The sequence below is a fragment of the Heterocephalus glaber genome, unplaced genomic scaffold (genome assembly GCF_053883595.1).
Source record: "Heterocephalus glaber isolate CG9 unplaced genomic scaffold, H.glaber_assembly_v1.0 deba00001472, whole genome shotgun sequence".
Taxonomy (NCBI): Eukaryota; Metazoa; Chordata; class Mammalia; order Rodentia; family Bathyergidae; genus Heterocephalus; species Heterocephalus glaber.
In genome coordinates, this window is record NW_028258315.1 from 7,966,150 (window position 1) to 7,984,629 (window position 18,480).

Sequence of the window (18,480 nt, forward strand, 5' to 3'; positions counted from 1 at the left end):
GAATACAATTAAATTAAAGGAGAATTTAAAAATCTAAATTAGAAAATGAAAGGAAAAAAACCCTCATACACATAAGGCAAAAAAGAACTCAACGAAAAACAGAAAATATTTAAAAACGAACATTTTTATAGTACTTTAAAATTACAAAACATTATTTCATTTCATCATTATGATAATCCTATGAGCTACACAGGACACACAGTATCTGTGTTCTATATAGCAGAAATGTAAATTATGTAATTATTAAAATGAATTTTTATATAATATGTATAACAAGTGATCTGGAGACTGGGAAGCAAAAGTGAACATGTTCATCAGTAAAAATAGCAAAAGGAAGGTAAACTGACCTTTTTAGAAGATCTATGAATTCTAATAATCTAACAAAGTTACAAAGAAAGAATTGAGTATCTTAATATTTAAGGCTTAAAAAAAACCCTCAACTCACTTTGGTCTAGGAAGCCCCTAGACACTCATGGTGTGCCGGCAATCAGCGGCTTTCCGAAATGGGCCTATAATACAAAGGGAATTTTCATTTAAGGCTTCCCTCCTTCTTCATGTGTGGAATACTTTTGAAAGTATTTTTTTCCAACCCACTGAAAGAGAATTAAGAAAATTCCAACATGCTTTAGTGTCAGCAAGTGCTCTTTTAGTCCAGGTACCAGAGGATGATTGATGAACCTGTCAAGGCTTCAGTAGCAGACAGAGAAAGTTGGCAGAAGTTCAGTGTTATTGAAAGAAATCTCAAATACTTATTTCATCTCCTCTATTAACTTTAATCACATTTTCAACATGCAGCCAAGAATGAAACCTTGACAGTAAGCCATAAATTCACACAGGCAAGCATTGTCAATTTTTTGCAGTTGCAACACTGAGATAACACAAGAGCTGGGATATTTTCTTTCTTATGCCTTCTTTTACTGAAGAGCAATAAAAATATTAGAAAGATTTACCCATACTGCAAATTAATTTGCCATAAATCTCTTGAAATTATTGCACTTACTTTTGCTCGGTTTATGGCAAATTAAAAAAAAAATCAACTTAGTTCTTCCATTAGATTGCTAAATGCAGATTTTTAAAGATCACAGTGATGACAGAATTGGTACACGTTTCATCAAAATACACCTGCTTATGAGCACAGACGTTAACACTAAAAAGGATTTACATTTAACACGGGTCATTTGCCAGGTGGACAAACACTTCTGGTTCATTCGGAGCCAGAATCTTTATATGGCTCCAGAGGGACTCCTTGGCAGATTTTGCTGATTACTCATTAAACACTTGAAACATGTATAAACATTATTTATGTTATACACTTACCCACAGCAAAATAGATATAAAAATGAGGCAAACATTATCGGCAAGACTATGGTTCTTGAAAAGGCTAAATGTCAAAATGTATTTTAAAAAGATGAAAATATTAAGGACTGGAAGGCCACAAATCTTAACATCCATGTCTTGTCATCCAGGGAAATGCATGGCATTACAAATTCTGCAACCTCTCCCAACAGGTGGTTCAAAGTCTACCATGGCCATCTTTGTCACAGTGGAGACAATGTTTGACTCTCAGGCGTCTCACGTGTGATCTCTTCTCCAAGGCTGGCTGTTTGTTGACATTACTCATGGAATAATACTTTATGCATTCTTATCTCTCTCATGGCCAGGGAAGCTATGACAGCAGCTATTCTACCTGCCTTTTAAGCCACAATAATAAACGAATAATAATCCTGGAGGAGAATGAATCCCCTTTCTAAGAGGTCTGTCCTTACAGTTCTCTGAGCTAAACAGTAGGAAAGAAAACCAATTCTGATAAACAAAGACTAAGCTGATCCTGTTTTCCCTCCTAAGCTTCCCATTCGCATGATCACCTAAAGGCACTTAAATGGGAATGACACGGCACTCTCCTTCCACTGAACACCCCATCAGGCTTCAGCAGAAGTCGCTCTCCTCTGACACAGAGTGCCACTGAATATATTGCTAAGCTTGAAGCAGAGGCTAAGTGGTTGGTGGAAGTGCTTGGATGGAAATCAGTGTTTTCTCATTTGTCTGTCACTGTTGTGGTTCAGTTCTTAAAAGGTTGAGAACTTTGCGAGGTCCTTCTCCATCTCGGCATATTGCTCTTTAAGCCTCTCCATGGCTTTCTGGTGCTCTGCATCCACTTCAGCCTGTCTGTGGGGCTGTTCTTTCATGAGATCCTCCCATTGGAGTTGATGCTGCTTCTCACTAGCTACTAAATGGTCATTATACATCTGAGAAAAGGAAATATGAAAGTCACACAATATCTTCCAGACAACTATTTCTATGTGTAGAAGAGACAAACATTAACTTTGTCTCTCGACGTTGGTCACTATAAAAACCAGGTGGTAAGTCATAATGATAAAACTGCATTATAGTTTTAATGTTCAAGAAACAGGACATAATAGAAACATTTAAAACTTTTCTTACCATGGGGAAAAAAATGTTCAATTGAGAAGGGGAACAAGGGAGGGGAAGAGGGAGGGGGGAAGGAAAGAACAGACAAGGAAAAAAATGGAAACAAAGCTTTTGTAAACAAGGAGGGGAAGAAGGGTTTTAGGGAGGGGAAGGGAATGGGAAAAAAAGAAGCAGCAAGATATATCATGTACAGGTACAAATTCTCTATGATGAATGTTATCATTATGTATATCTAAAATGTACCAATAAAATTTAAAAAAACAAAAAATAAAGCTTTTACTATAACTGAACATGAATTCTCACATTTTTGAAATATAAAAACTGTATCTTTAAATGACTAAAGTTCAATTTTTTTAACTTCTATTTTTGCTTAGATTCCATATTATTAACTACATATTTTTACCAAATTAAAGGACGTAAGCTAGAAAAATCACTATTATAAGAAATTAAAGTGTCTGTCTTACATAAAATATTTTTAGGTGTATCTGAAAAAAATCACAGATTGTCACTGGAGAACTCAAGCAATCTCTTTTGGTTCAGTTCTAGTTCTTAAAGCAAATCAAAGCCTAAAACATCTGCCTCAAACATCCTAGTTCTTGAGATGGTCCTTACATTTCTAGATACAGCTATGAACATGTTTTTCTGCGGAGCATCACAAGATGACAAATGAAATACTGAATAAAAACATACATTATCTTCCCCTAAGGTATAATTTCAATTATCATCTTTGAACACACACAGTAAAAAGCTAAGTAGAAAAAGCACGAAAAGGTAACTTTGTAACTATATTTTGTATTCTACATCCACGTGTTTATAGAGGACTAAGTCTTACTAAATACATGACAGAACCTGGGACAGATGCAAACCCTAAGAACCTAGGAAATACCTAAAGCCATTATGCATTCCTGTACATTAATGCCTGGGCTCTAATAAAAAAGGGAAACTTAGTACTAGAGTGGTAACTCACATGCTAGCTGCCAGAAAAATAGTGATATGCTAAGGAAGAGATGTGCCTCCTCGCTCTGTGTCCTCTCACCTGGATCACAATGCCAAGCTCCTGGCGAGGGCTAGATGACCCAACTGCTCTAGGCATGCAGAACCCAGCTAGCTGCTCTCTATGGTTTACTAACTTCTACAAACCCCTCTTAAAAGGTTACACTATTCTCATTCACAAGAAATCAAGGCTTAAGGGCACTTTTTACTTCCCATTGCTACACATCTCATACCTGGGCTGTCTCTCTGACTTCTGCATTTATTTATTTGCCTTTCTGTCGACTGTCTGTGGTACTAGGGATTGAACCAAGGTCTTCACAGTAAGATATATTCCCAGCCCGTTGGACAACTCTTTTGTCTGTTTTGTGACAGGGTCTTACTAAGTTGCCCAGGCTGAGGTTGAACTTGTGACCCTCCCACCCTCCCCTCCCCAAGTGCTGAGATTACAGGTATGCACTACTCATACCCAGCTAACTTTATTTTTTAATAAACACAAAAAACATTGAATATGCATGTTCAGATGTTAAGTTTTTCATTTTCTTTTGACCAAAAAGCTGTCACTGACTAATCTGACCTTTTGATCTGGTTGATAAAGCACTGGGCTGAGTTTCCCTGCTCACCAGGCAGGACTTTCCTAGTGCAGCTTAGTGGGGAAAATGCCAACCTGGAAGGCACACAAACCTCACTTTAAATTCCAGCTCACTCATTGCCTGCTGCAAGACACTAAGAAGGTTTTAACTTAAAAATGAGGAAAATAATACTTTACATTCATAAATAACACTCATACGTATCAACACTCAGTGCCTGGGGTGCCTAATAAAAGGCAATTACTATTACACAAATCATAAGTAAAACATCTAGAAAGAGATCACGCTTTACCCCCACCAGTTACATTTTTGTTCTTTAATTTTAATTATTTTAATAATTTAATTTTAGCAACAAGTTTTTATATTAACTCAATACAGATAAATAAAAGTAACTATCTCCCCAACTTTCATCCTTAGTTCAGTTCTCCTCGATGCATACACTTTCTATTTGGCTATCAGAAAAAGCTTTAATTATGATACTGCCAACAGTCAGTATTTCTATTTTGGAACTCTAAGACATTATGACTCAAGATGCACACATTCAAGAAGTTTTCACATCAAGCATATCACTTCTTGGCCTCGAAGTCCAACTGACAATAAGTTGAAAGCTGACAACTTCCAAATCCATGTGAAAATCTAGTCTTGCTTTCTTAGAAGTTCTTTTTTTTTGAAGGTCTCACCATGTGGTTCGGCTGGCCTTGAACTCACTATGTAGCCCAGGCTGGCCTTCAACTTGCAGAGATCTTCCTGCCTCTGCCTCCTGAGTGCTGGGATTACAGGTGTGCACCACCAATATCAAGAGGTTCTTAAAATCACTTCTCTTTATCTTTTCTTAGTCTCCCACCTTTAATAATAATAATTGCTATGCATTCTTCACAATTTGCAAATAAAAAACAAGGGAAGCTGACAATACATTCATGTATTAATAATACTATAGTCTTCCTATACAAATAAAATTTAGCTACCTGTAATAAAAATCAACTTGAAATGCAGTTGGGAACTATGTGCTACAATCTTTAAGCTAACAACACAAATGATACCACAAAGTCTATTCACAAGTAGTGCAGTTTTCAGAAGATTCTGAACCTATGTGGCCTATATTACATACACTTCTAACTGATTAGCTGGGTTTTCAATGAGAAAAAGAAAAAGCTGGTAAATGAGATGGGAAGAAATGAGTGACAGTCATCAGCCTTATGGCTCCTTATGAGGAGACAGATACAAACTTAAAACACAGCATTTGGGAGCATTTGGCATAGAAACACAATTCTTTCCCTCCCTCCTTCCATCCCTCCCCCATCTTTGCCTGTCTGTCTATCTCAGTCTCAGAAGACATCAATCACCATGTCTGCATAATATAAGATTTGATATTTTCAACAACATTCAATTCATACAATTAATTTGTAATAGTTAATAAATTAAAAATACGAAAGAGTATGGAATATGTCTTAAAAGATTTCCATCCAAAGTAATTAGTTATAAAAGCATTGTGTTTAAAGAAGATAAAAATTTCAGCTTTGTGGTGAACTTAACTATGTGTAATACTTGGTGGTTTCTCAAAAACTTAAAACCTAGAATTATCATATGATCTTATAATTCTACTTTGGGGGTATATGCCCAAAAGAACTAAAAGCAGAGATGTTCAGATGTGTGTATAGCTATGTTTACATCAGCATTATTCACAACAGCTAGAAGGTAGAAGCAACCCAAGTACCTACAGATGAGTGACTCCATACACAAAATGCAGTAGATACATACAATAGACAGACAGTCAGCCTTAAAAAGTAACACAATTCTGCCACAATGCTATAGCACTGATGAACTTGGAGAATATTATGTTAAAGACATAAGCCAGTCACAAAAAGACAAATATTAATTTGATTATATTTATATAATGTACCTGAAGTAGTCAAATTCATAGAGAAAGCAGAATGGTAGTCGCCAGGCGAGGGATTAAAAAAGGGATGGGGAGGTCAGTATTTGATGAGTACAGACTTTCATTAGTTTTGCAAGGTGAAACTTTTCTACAGAGATGGTGGTAATGGTTGCACAACAATGCCAGTGTACCCAAAGACTCTGCAGTGGACGTTTAAAAACGGCTAAGTGAGGGCTGGGGTCTGGGAGTTAGTGGTACATGGCTTGCCTAGAATGCGTGAGGCCCTGGGTTTTATCCTCAGTACCAAAAACAAAACAAGGCTAAAGGAAATTTTATGTTATATGTAAAATTACACATATTTTACCACAATAAAAAACTTTAAAATCAATTTCAGAAGGCTGTCCTTAAATAAAATTAACTGTATTCTCAAATAAGTGAACTTATTTTCTAAGAAAAACTTAGATAATGCTGACTTTAAAACAATGAAGAGAAAATTTATTCATGAGCTACAACTGTGCAGCCAATGTTATTAGCTATGATATAGTCTTTCAGTAAAATATGCAAATTAAGTTACAACTGAGAAATAGTAATAGTTTTATATATATATATATATGTCCTCTAAGAGATAAATTTAAATAGGAGCCAATTAAGTAGAACCTAATCCTGAAGCTAAACTCCACCCACAACTGACTTTGTAAATGAATTTGGGAATACACAATAAAACATGTGTTTGCTTGTATTTTTGCTTCTAAGTCCATGATTCTCAATCAGGGTGTGTCGGGGGGTCTTCCTTAAGAGATTTTCAGCTGTGAGGAAAGGAGGAAAGGCTACTGGCAACTAGTGGGTAGAGACCAAGGATGCTGCTAGACATCCTACAATACACAGGACATAATCTACAACGAGGGATTATCTTTCTGGTCCAAAATGTTACCAGCACCAAGGTCAAGAAACCCTGGTCTAAGGGAAACTTCTAAATCATCCAACTAAGGTTCAGAAGGTTTTTTGGAACATCTGTCAGTAACACACGTATGTCACTTTTACATATGCCTTACACAGGCATGGGAAAAGTTAGTAAGCAGTATCAGAATAACAACCGGCAAAGACTTTTAAACAAAATAGCATGTACTAATATGTCACGCAGCACTTTCAAACTCTAACAAGAACATGGCTCTGTGCGATTTCACTGCTCTCATGAAAAAAATCATAAAGGAGCATTAACTAAGTCCAATAAGTATATGTGGACAAGATGAAACTGGAGCAGTCGCATTTAGTTCACTGTTGGCTCTAGCATGGTTGAACGGGGCTTTAAAACTTGATGCTCGTGCATGAACTAACTGAAGTTATTGACAGATATATATTATTAACCACCTTATCTCTCTGGATGGCACATTTTAAGAGCCAGTGAATTTTATAAGCCGAGTGTATTCTCATTTCACTACTCTTACTGCCAGAACCCAAATAAGGTGTTAGTGGTAGGTCTCAAGACATGTTAAGTAACTTGGAAATGTGCATTTATTGTTCTTTTGAATGTACTGTTAGATATCAATTGTGGGAAATGTGATTTAGATGAATGACGTTTATCAATTTACTTCCCACAGAATTCCACAAATTGTCTTGACATAAAAGAATTAATAATTAATGGCAACAGTCTGTTTTATTCCATTACTACTCCCATCTTTCTTTGTTCTGAGAACCTTTCAAATACACAAAATGTGGCCAACAGGATAACTGAAAGCAACGATAAGCATTAGGTTATAAAATACAAACAGAGATCATTTTTGATTTGTACGTATTTGCCATTTGAGAAATTAAACTTTACCTTTATGATATATCTATCACAAATACACATTAGTCTAAAACCTCTGCTATATGAAAATTTCAGAAAAATATATGGCAGTAAAATAAATCCTTAAATATCCATACTTCAAATGTTCTTTTAATTATATAAGCACTAAAAAAAATAAAGACTTAAGACTAAACATTTATTGTACCAGTAAGAATGTAAAGAATTTTCACTGGGCTCTGAAAGTGCATCCCTTTAATAACTTTAAGCTGATTAATTTTATTAAACTACCTATATCTTGAAAAAAAAAATCAGTATGGGTTCTTATAAATGTAGGTTTTATAGATTTAATACTAATTCTCAGTGAAATAAAAATCAGTTTATTCTAAAATTCTAATCTTTCCACAAAAATCAGTTTAATAAGATTGTCCAACATAATGCAAAGAAGAAATCTACTTAATCAGATTAAAATATTCTTATTTCTTGAAGCCATTTGTTTTGAGAGGGCCTTGCTATTATTCCCAGCTGGCCCTGAATGCTTGGGCTCAAGCAACCCTCCCACCTGAGCCTCGTGAGTGCCACAGGTGCCACTGTGCCTTGCAAGGCCATTTTTCTTTTTAAAACCATGGATTGTACCTTTTAATTTGGAAAATCATGAACGGGAGACACCCCAAGGGCATTACCCACTCTCACAGCTCTGTCTGTGGTGAGCAGCTGAATCTGAAACAAATGGGGAGCGGCAGGAAAAAAAATGCCACCTTACAATTTGGACAATGATGGGATTTGCACAACTACTTCACACAAACTGTGCAACATGAGTTACCCCATAACCTATCACTAGGCGGACAGGTATTTATTTTGCAGATGAGGCACTTGATGCTTAGGAGCTCGTCCAATAGTATACAGCTAGCTAATACAGGGAACTGACCACCAGAAATAGAAGAAACCAGTTTTTGTTTTTGTTTTTTTACCTAATCTGGTCATTTCTCTACTATTGCTACAGTGAATACTCCTAATGTGAAAATAATAGTTCAAAGTGGCAAAAGAAACTATTCTAATTAGTTTTAGGTTCGTTCTGCTCTAGAATGACAAGAACAACCATTTATCAGTATTGTAACTGTTTGGATGATGTCTTAGAAAGGCCAGTTACTGTGTGTGCACATACTCCTCTGGCTCTGTTTCAATCACGCAGCGATGTGTAATAGAGGCAACATGAAAATGGAACACTACTTTGAACTCTACAGTCAGGAGAGTTGCACATGTTAAGATGTACAGCCAGTATTCTATCAAGTAGTTATGCTTCTTAAAAACAGAAATGCTCCTGGTATCCCCAACAACAAACTAATTTCGCCAACAACAAACTAATTCAAGAGCCTCTATGATCATCTCTGAAAGTATTCAGATACTCCACTCAGCAGTTCCACCTAAAGATTTCTCACATCTTTTGTCTTTCTTTATACGGCATTCATTATAATATCTTTATTTTAATCATCTGGCAATTAAATTTCTACTTACCAATCAAGGTTAGGCTTGATTTTTTTTCTAATTAACAAATTATTCCTTTTTCTAATTTAATCAATTTTTCTAATTAATAAATTATTCCTTTTGCCAAGATCACACAAAGTTCTTTGTAACCTGATCACAGCTTGCTCTTTATCCTACATTGTATTGGTGTTGGTGGTTTGAGACTCCTAGACTTTTAGCTCCTTGAGTGTAGGAACTGCCTTAAATTTAACATATTACTTAAAAGCTTTTATCCCCAGTGGCACCCAGTAAAGTGTAGGGTTAAAAAACATCTGCTGTCCAGCCTGGCATGCCTGCCGTCATAGCTGTCTCGGCACACTGTGCCGGCAGCGCAGCTGTCTTGACCACGATCTGCCATTTCGGCCGTGTGCTCGGCAACGGACCTGCTGCCTGGCCTGGTGCACTGCATCCTGCTACTCCAGGGCTGTGCTCCCATCTGTCTTAAATGTCAAGTCCTTTCAGTAAAGCTTAAGTCATCAAATTGTTGAATTTTCAAATTTTTCAACATCTAGAGTTGAGTAGAGGGTGTAGAAATTAGAACTCTGGAAAGATTCATTCCATTATATATTTATACAGTGACAGATCTGAACTTCTATTGTGAATTAACTAAAACACATTCCAAAGAGATGGTGATAGTAACATTTGCTGATACACGCTAAAAGTATTATTTTCAGAGTGGCTTAGTATTTTTAACATTTCTTAAATAGTAAATGAATAAGTCACAAAAACACTTTTAAGTGAAAACAGCAAATTATCACAGGAACTTAAATTCTTATGCTGTTTTTCCACATCTGAGTTTAGTTAAGATATAATTCAAATAAGCAAAGCACTGCCCAACAAGTGATTCACATACTCCTATGACTATTCATTAAATAATCCATCCACAGGCATGAATGCTTCCTTTTCTAGAAGAAATATACATAATACAGTCTATGAATCAGGCTCAAGGAAAGATTTATATTTCCAATCTGGTGGGTATTTTTTTCTCCATGTAAAAGTCCTATTTTCTCTCTCCTTCATGAGACAAATACCACTTTCAGAGAAAAGATGGAAATATTGAAAAGGAAAAAGGAGGCCTGCAATTTGAATTATAAAAATATTGATGGTTCAATCATGTGACCACACCTCCTCAGCACATCTTCAGTGAATTAGATGTTTTAAAATCTTTTAAAAATCACAGTATAAGAAAATAAATTCAGAGAATTTTCTGATCAAAAACAACTGCTAATGATATAAAAATAAATGTCCAGCAGTTGTATGTCCTGTTACCCAAATTATCTATTTTTACCTTTCTTCGTTCCTGTTCTCTCCGTTGGAGTCTATGGACAGAGTCATTTGCTGCTTGCACTAAAATAAAACAGAAAATGGGGTTTCAATCAGTACCCTGTTCAATAAGAGTCTTACTTGGATTCTTTTCAATCTCAAGAAACTACACAAAAAAACATTATTTTGGTGGTTAGTGGGGTGGCTACAGGGAGAGATTAGTTTGGTCAGTATGTTCAGGGTGCTGTAATTAGAACCACCGTCATTTTTGAGCTCTGAAATGCAAGTCAAAGGGCATGTAAGTACTAACTCCAATGATTAGCAGTTGGAAGCAATCTCAGAGTTCTCCATAGATAGACAGCTGACTAATGTAATTTACAGGACATTCTGATTAATTATGCCTTTCCATTGTCTCTCTGATTCATTAATGTCCTCTGTCCCTTTTTGCGCATTCAGACTACTACTCTCCCAGGCACCACCTGCAGGCAATCGAGGCTGCTTCAACATCTTTCCACTACTCTTCCTGCCTTTCTGCTCGTCTTCTTCTTTTTTCTTCTCCCCAGTACCAGGGATCAAACTCAGATCCTTGCGCTTGCACAGCAGGCGGTGAAACCACTGAGCTAAATCCCCGGCCCCTTCTGCTCTTGTCTTCTAATTCTTCATGACTAGCACTAAAACATTCAACTTTCTCCAGACCATCCCATTAAGTCATTTCCATCTCTTAAGAACCCAAACTGCTAGTACAGGCTGGGCCTCCCTAACTGGAAAGCTCAAAATCCCAAATGCTCCAAAATGCAGAACCATTTGAGTGCTGACATGACACACGTGGGAAATTCCGGTGCACTAACCATACTGTCTAACATTACAGCATGTACATTTCCATGTCCACTAGGTATATATGGGGCCTAAGTGAGACAGGCTACGAGTCCGCCTTGGTCAAATCTAGCTTGAGACTTAGTTGTATGAATGATGTTGGGCATGTTTTGTCACGCATTCATTCGCCCATCTGTCGGATATTTATTGAGGATATGCTATGTGCCAGGCACCATTCTCATTGTTCCAAATCTCTCAGCACCTTAGTACCCCATTTGTAAAATGAGTATAACAGCTAATAAGAGGACTTTAGGAATGACACGATAAATGAGATAACACAGTAGATAATATGCTTAAAAATAAATGATCTAGGCCGGGGATTTAGCTCAGTGGTTTCGCCGCCTGCTGCACAAGTGCAAGGATCTGAGTTTGATCCCCGGTACCAACAAATAAATAAATAAATACATATATATACACATAATCTAAATATTAATAAAACCACTAGATTAGTTCAAGTAGTAATCAGTCAAGAAATATTTTATTATACTATTTTTATTCTTTTCCTCTAATTAAAATGTATTACTGGTTTCAGAAGCCCATTTGAAGGCCATGACCTTCCTAAAGTGCTCTCAGATTAGTTCTTTCCCTGTACGGACTCTCCCTTTCTGGAATTCCCTCACCAGGCGTGGGAAGCTACCACTTTATCGGGCTGGGCCTTTGCTTCAACTGGAGGTGACCCCATCAGTTTATAGTTAGGGTCCCCCCACCCGCCCCCAGTCAGGCCCAACCAACTAGGTCACAAGTCTCTTAACTGGGCAGGGACTGTGATTTCTCTTTCAGAAAAATGTTAGGCCTTTCCCTCTGGGAAAAAGAGGAGAATTTTGTTTTCAAAAGCTATGTTTTTATCAGCAACCATTACTTTTAGTTATATCAAAGATAGTGTATTTAAGGACTGAAAATTACGTTCCCAATCATTGTTCTTTTCTAAAAGGAAAGATGAAAACAAAATGGGAGTTGATTAGATCTGCCTTTTTTCAGTGGCATATTAATATTACGTCATCTTCCCAAGTACTGGTTCTATCATTTCCTGGGTTTTTTTTCCTTTTCTTCCTGGCTCTGTGCACATATCTTAAAATTTTCTTTTGCTGTCTTTAGGTGCTTTACCATTTTCAGATCCTTCTGAACTTAACCTAAAAAAGTTATGGCGCTAACTATGCTACTCAGTCACTTGTTATATCCTTTAGATTTAGTCAGAACACATCTGACAAAGACATATTTTGTTCCTCAACAGGACTGTTCTTACGTTTGGACAGACTATCCATTTTTAGAAAGTTCAGTCCTTCTCAAGTATTTCACTTTTTAATCCTTTGGGTACACATTAGAAAATGTTTGCTTTCTGAATCTATAAAATATGCTTTTCTAAAATCTAAGGACACCACCTGACCACACCAACCATTCTCTTCCTTCACCATCAGTGACTCCAAGAGGAAACAGCCCATTTCTCAGAAGCTTCCTATGAGGTTCACATCGCTTACTAGTTATGCTTAACTGAGCACGAAGCGTTTCCCCTGATGTCTCAATGTTTAGAAACTAACTTTAAGAAGTCACCCGAGAGAAGAGTGTTCCAAGGGAGCAGTGAGTGCAATGGCTCTGAGGTGGAAGTATGCTTGGCACATCAGAGGAAGGGTACGGAGGCCAGTGCAGCTGGAATGAAGGGAAGGACAAAGAAAATGGCGGGACATAAAGTCACAGTGAGGCCATCAGGTAAAGACACTTCCAAGCCATTATAAGGATTCTGGATTTTAATCTATGCAAGAGAAGGATATTCTGAATATCATAATGAGAAGACGTGAGTTACGCGACAGGATAATTCAGGCTCCTGCGTGGGACGCAGACTGTGGAAAGAAAGAGAAGGAGCAAAGAGGTAAGTTTTGGGGATACCAGAATGAACGATCCACGTAAAAGGTGACAGTGTTTTAAATCAGGGAGGTAGCGCACGTGGTGAGGCGTTCAGAACGGTTTGATTCTCATCATATTTTCAAATTTGAACCAAAATGATTTTAAGCACGGCTCTGGACATGTAACACTGAGATGCTCATTAGACATCCAAGTGGAGAGAGAGGAAGGGCAGAGGGAGGAGAGGAGGAGGGGAAAGGAGAGCAAGGGAAAGGGAAGGCAGAAGAGAGAGGTGGAGAGAGGAGCAAAGTGCAGAGATCTCATTCACTTGGCTGCTCAGAGAGAACAGGAGGAAAGCAGAAGTGAGAGGAGGGCGTCTGGTTGTGGACATGTTACAGAGGGGCCTGTGGAGCACCTGGGTGGACCAGGCACTTGGACAGAGAAATCTGGAGCTCAGCTGAGGGTCCGGGTGGAGCTACACATGCGGCATTACTGACGGGCACAGAGATGCTATTTCAAGTTCTCGTTTTATATGCGATCACTGAGGGAGTGAGTAGACAGGAAAGCAGTCTAGGAACCAAGCGCAGGCGCACCCGAAGTGAAAAGCCAAGGCAGCAAGTGGGACCTAAGTAAGCTGACTGAGTGCTAAGAGGAAACCCAAGAGTGGGGTCCCAGAAGAGGCAGCCTTTTCTTCCATGTGTGGACAGTGACATCCTGTGAACTGTGGGGTCAGGCGTAGGTGTGTGTGACAGTTCTTCAAATTATTCTGAGACAGCCATCAGGAAGTTTCAGTTTCTTAAACTATCATGTGAGGAGGATAATAAATACCTATTTTATAAGGTTATGATAGTAAAATACAATATACAGGTGAAAATTCTAATAAAGTGCTAAAAATAAGTGTTTTAGAGATACTAAAGATTTCTAGGTAAAGCGCCAGAATGAAGCAAAGTCTTAGTTCTCTAAATACCTTGCAAAATAAATAAAATGTTAAAGGTAAAGATGTATCACTTAGTAAAGAGGAAAAGAATCATAACTGTATAATATAAACTTTGAAAAGTGGTGGCCAAGAATACGAACACAGATTCTAGTAAGGCTGAGGCTCTAGCCAACACTCTACACAACCCACCCCCAAAAGCCAGATTTGGAAAGGCAGGCTGAAAAAACTCTTAGAATTTTAATACACTTTAATCTATAGAAAAACAGAGGACAGAAGGGAGGGAACAAAGGAATATAAGAGATGACAGAGGGGACAAAGTAGTCATTCTGAAAGAAAACCTAATAAAATTCTCCATATGTCCTTTGGCATACAAAGTAACAATATGAGCTTAATAAGAGATCAAATGTGACGATAAAATACAAAATGAAATGAAAAATAAGATTTCAGAGCTAAGAAAATAAATTGAGAACTATTACAGACGCCATAAATACACCAGTCAAAGAAAGGAATCGAATAACCTAAGACTGAACACTTGGCAGAACCACAACTGCAGCATAGAAAGCAAAGACTCGAAGGTCTCTCAGAGTGAAGCCTGCCAGGGAGCGGGTGGGCAGGAGAGGCAAGGGGCATGGAGCCTGGCCGCGTCCCGCAGGGGAGGCAGTCGGCAATGCAGCCGACCACAAAGCAACACAACAAGGAAACGTGACTACACCTTTGGAATGATTTCAATAGTCATTTTCCTTAGAATCTTTAGAAACTACTACCCTTTAGAGTAAAACACACTTGTTTTAAGGTCCTGCCTTCTGTCTTAAGCTTGTGTCCTGTCAAATGCAAGTGAAATGAGCAATTAATATTTTAACTTTAATTAATGTTATGATCCCATTCTACCTCTCACACCCTAAGCTGTCTGAAATGATCTTCACTGAAGTTAAAAAACCACAGTTACTGTAATTAAGATGATCTCTCTCTCCAGCACAAGGGACTGAACCCTGGATGCTCTATCACTGAGCTATATTCCCGGCCCCCATAGGATCTTGCTAGGTGGCCCTGTATCTAGAATTACAGGTATGCAACACCATTCTCAGCTGGGTTTTTAAAAAAAATGTCTTGGCTGGGGGTGTGGTTCAGTGGTAGGGCATGGGTGAAGCCCTGGGTTCAATCTTCAAGGCCAAAAAAATAAAAAAGATAACATTTTATTTTTTTCTTTCTTTTTCCTTACCACTTCAAAGAATATTCTTTTATTTTTAAGTAGTAAGAAAACAAAATTATTGTGCTTTAAAGGAGAGAATGAGCTGGGGACAGAACAGTCTCTTGCCATGGCCATGTAACATCATTCGAAGGAGGCACAACCCAGAGGCCCTCCGTCCCCCTAACTTAACTCCGAGGGGCCCTACACCGAGGCAAGCCCTCCTGACCTCACATCTGATGACATCTACAGGCCCATTCAATAACCCTAAGCAGGGCTGGGGATTTAGCTCAGTGGTTCCACTGCCTGCCTCGTAAGCACGAGGTATCGAATTCGATCCCCAGTACACAAAAAAAAAAAAAAAAAAAAAATAACCACTAAGTGGAACTTGGACACCACGTGTCTTTACATCTTGATGACAAGCTGCCTCAGCACTGCTTTCTCAGAGCCTCATTTACTTTCTGTGGTATGTCTGGGTTCTGAAGGCCCTGCTCCTCCAATCCCACCCAGCACACTGCAGCAGCGGTGCTGATGTGAGGATCCCGCAGCAGGAATCCACTGGGACCAGCCCAGAGGCCCACTTCCTGCTCCAGTCGGTGATTCTGCGCACACTGCTAGACCAGTGCAGGACTGTCGGGGTCTGCAGGGTTCTCAGGGGCAGTGACTGAGCCCCAGTACTGCTGCAAGCAGGCAAGAGGTAAGGATGGTGGTTCTACAACAGACACAAAACTCATCTTTAGTCCTGTAATGATACATGCTTCAATCAGAAAATATTCCATGTGACCTTGTACAACTCCTGGATCAATCAGTGAAAATAAACAAGTTAACATAAGATGTAAAATGTCAAGTTTTTAAAGATAAAAACTTGTTAGGAAAGGTAGTAGGGTTCAGGTTAATTTTTAAAACAACACCACCTTTAGAGGCAGATAATTATTTCTGTTATACTCTGACTCTCAGCATAATAAGTACAACAAAATTCTTATGTTAGAGCTCTACAGAGGAAGCCTTTCCTGCTCCAAACAGGAAAAATCTTGGAAAGCCACAACTTGGTTTCTACAGCCAGCAATAAGATCCAAAGTATTTCACAGATGTTAATTAGAAACCCTAATTATTAATTTTGCATCTTGTATGCTTTAATTCTTCCTTTCAAAAAAATAAATGTTCAGTCTAGATTCCAAACTGCCAGTCATACTTTTCTATTTTACCGGGGAGACTTTACTTTTAAGAAACTAGTCTCCACATCAGAAATAGATGTGGTCCGAGAATGAAGTCAGTCAAAATAGCTGATGATAGTTTTTTACTGAGTTTTATTCAGATTAATTTTATATACTCAAAGCATTGAAAAGAAGAGGTTACAGGCACATCTCAAATGCACACCTGAGCATTCAGATTAATAATCGCTGGAGTTTTCCTCTTAGCATAGTGTCTAGAATGTTTGCCAGGGTGAGGGATGTGGCAGTAGGAATAAACAAGAGCATATTTGTAAAAAAAATGCAGAAGCCTAAAATCAACATTAGACTTTTTGCTGTTCCACTCAAAGAAACCAAATGTGATCTTGGGAGACAGCCCTTCCCACCTCCTTCACAAGTGAACTCAGACATTAACCTGGCCTTGTACAGGAAGGCTAAGTCAGCTCTCTATTGACCAAGGCGTCTCTGCTGCCTCCCTTACAGGCCATCCTATTATAGGTTAGTTTTGTCGCCTTCCCCCAAGATAATTTTCCATTTTGTGCTTCAGGAATCCATCATTATTTACCAGCGTAAATCCCTCCTTGGATAAACTGAATGTTCTCAATACATATCTGAGATCTATAATAATGCTATGCTAATAATGCTTCCTTTGTTATGGTTTGATATTAAAGAATATTACTAAATATTTTTTGATCAACTATCACTCCATATTAAAGTATTTTGCTTAATAAAAAAAGTGACAGAATACAAACATTTATGAAAGGATTATTTTTTGAAAAAAGCTAAAACCCCTAAGAAGTCTATTTGAAAAAGAAGTTTCCTTTAATAATTCTTGGTCATCAAACATTTTCTTACAAGTTTTTTAAGGGCAAAAATGTTTTCATGTTCTCACGTCCTAAAGGACTGTCTTGAGCTGGAGACACATACATCTTGCTTTGAAGATTAACGCTGCTGACATCAATGGCAACACAGTCCCCAGGAGATAGCCACTTTCTCTGTGCCCAGGATTTCCTCTCCGGCATCCTAGGAGGAATTCTTTCATTGCATTTCCCATCATCATATTGAAAAAGGACATTTTGGGACGGCATTCACTGGAAACCAAGAGCAGTGTAAAGGCACCACTGGCTTACGTCTCTGGAGAATTCCCTTCAGGTCGCTCTCCATCGCGTCTCTGCACTTGGGAAGAGTGTGCTCCTTTGTCTCACAGATCATATTCTGCAAATTTTCAAGAACTCGCATTTCTCGGAGACCACGTTTTTCCTATAAAAAGAAAGTAAATGTCTAGTATGCATAGTGTCTTTAAAATCTCAGTACTAATTTTCTGACATTTTCACCCAGGTTTTGGTTCTTACGATATTACTGACATTAACACAGCCTTCTTCTAATTTGGCAGTCAATGAGGTCACAACCTGAAGGCATTTTTAAAATTATGACATGCAGTGCCAGGGATTTAGCTCAGTGGTTCCGGCACCTGCCTCACAAGCACAAAGTCCGAGTTCGATCCCCAGTACCCCCCCCCAAAATTATGAAATGCTCCAAAAGTTACAAAATGAGCAATATTTTTATAGCGATGCTTAACAATTTGAAAAAGAAATTTTAACAGAAGAGACTGAGATTGCCGCATATTTCACTAGAAAAAAAACCAGATACGTTTGGTCTAATTTTAAATTTCATTTTGTTGTTCTTATGGTGCTTCCATTGTTACGTGTCCTATTTTTTTCCTCTCAAAATAAAATGGGTGGTAAAAGTCATGCTATATAGATACTTCCCAGCAGGCGGGATTACAGGTGATACACACCTGTAATTCCAGCACTCAGGAGGGTGAGGTAGGAGGACTGCCACAAGTTCGAGGCAAACCTCGGCTACATAGTGAGTCTAAGACCAGTCTGGGCTACACAGCAAGACTCTGTCAAAAAGGGGGGCGGGGGCGCTATATACATATACTTCCCTCAACAGAACAAAATGAAGTAAAGGCTGAAGACTGCTGGACTTAGACCGGCTT

The 18,480-nt window shown here is 38.2% G+C and overlaps 1 protein-coding gene across 2 annotated transcripts in view; it reads right to left on the bottom strand.

The window, feature by feature from the left end:
* Positions 1 to 749: 749 nt before the first annotated feature.
* The window catches only part of Bloc1s5 (biogenesis of lysosomal organelles complex 1 subunit 5), a 33,589-nt gene continuing 15,858 nt past the window's right edge, over positions 750 to 18,480 (bottom strand). The window contains exons 3-6 of one of the 2 annotated variants that reach the window (XM_087181167.1): positions 17,609 to 17,738; positions 17,406 to 17,501; positions 10,482 to 10,540; positions 750 to 2,246 (exon numbers count right to left, since the gene is read on the bottom strand). In XM_087181167.1, the coding sequence (XP_087037293.1) occupies positions 2,067 to 2,246; positions 10,482 to 10,540; positions 17,406 to 17,501; positions 17,609 to 17,738 (465 nt within the window). In that variant the 3' untranslated portion in view covers positions 750 to 2,066. The remainder of the gene's footprint in view (positions 2,247 to 10,481; positions 10,541 to 17,405; positions 17,502 to 17,608; positions 17,739 to 18,480) is intronic. The other variant, XM_004847719.4, reaches the window with a different exon arrangement.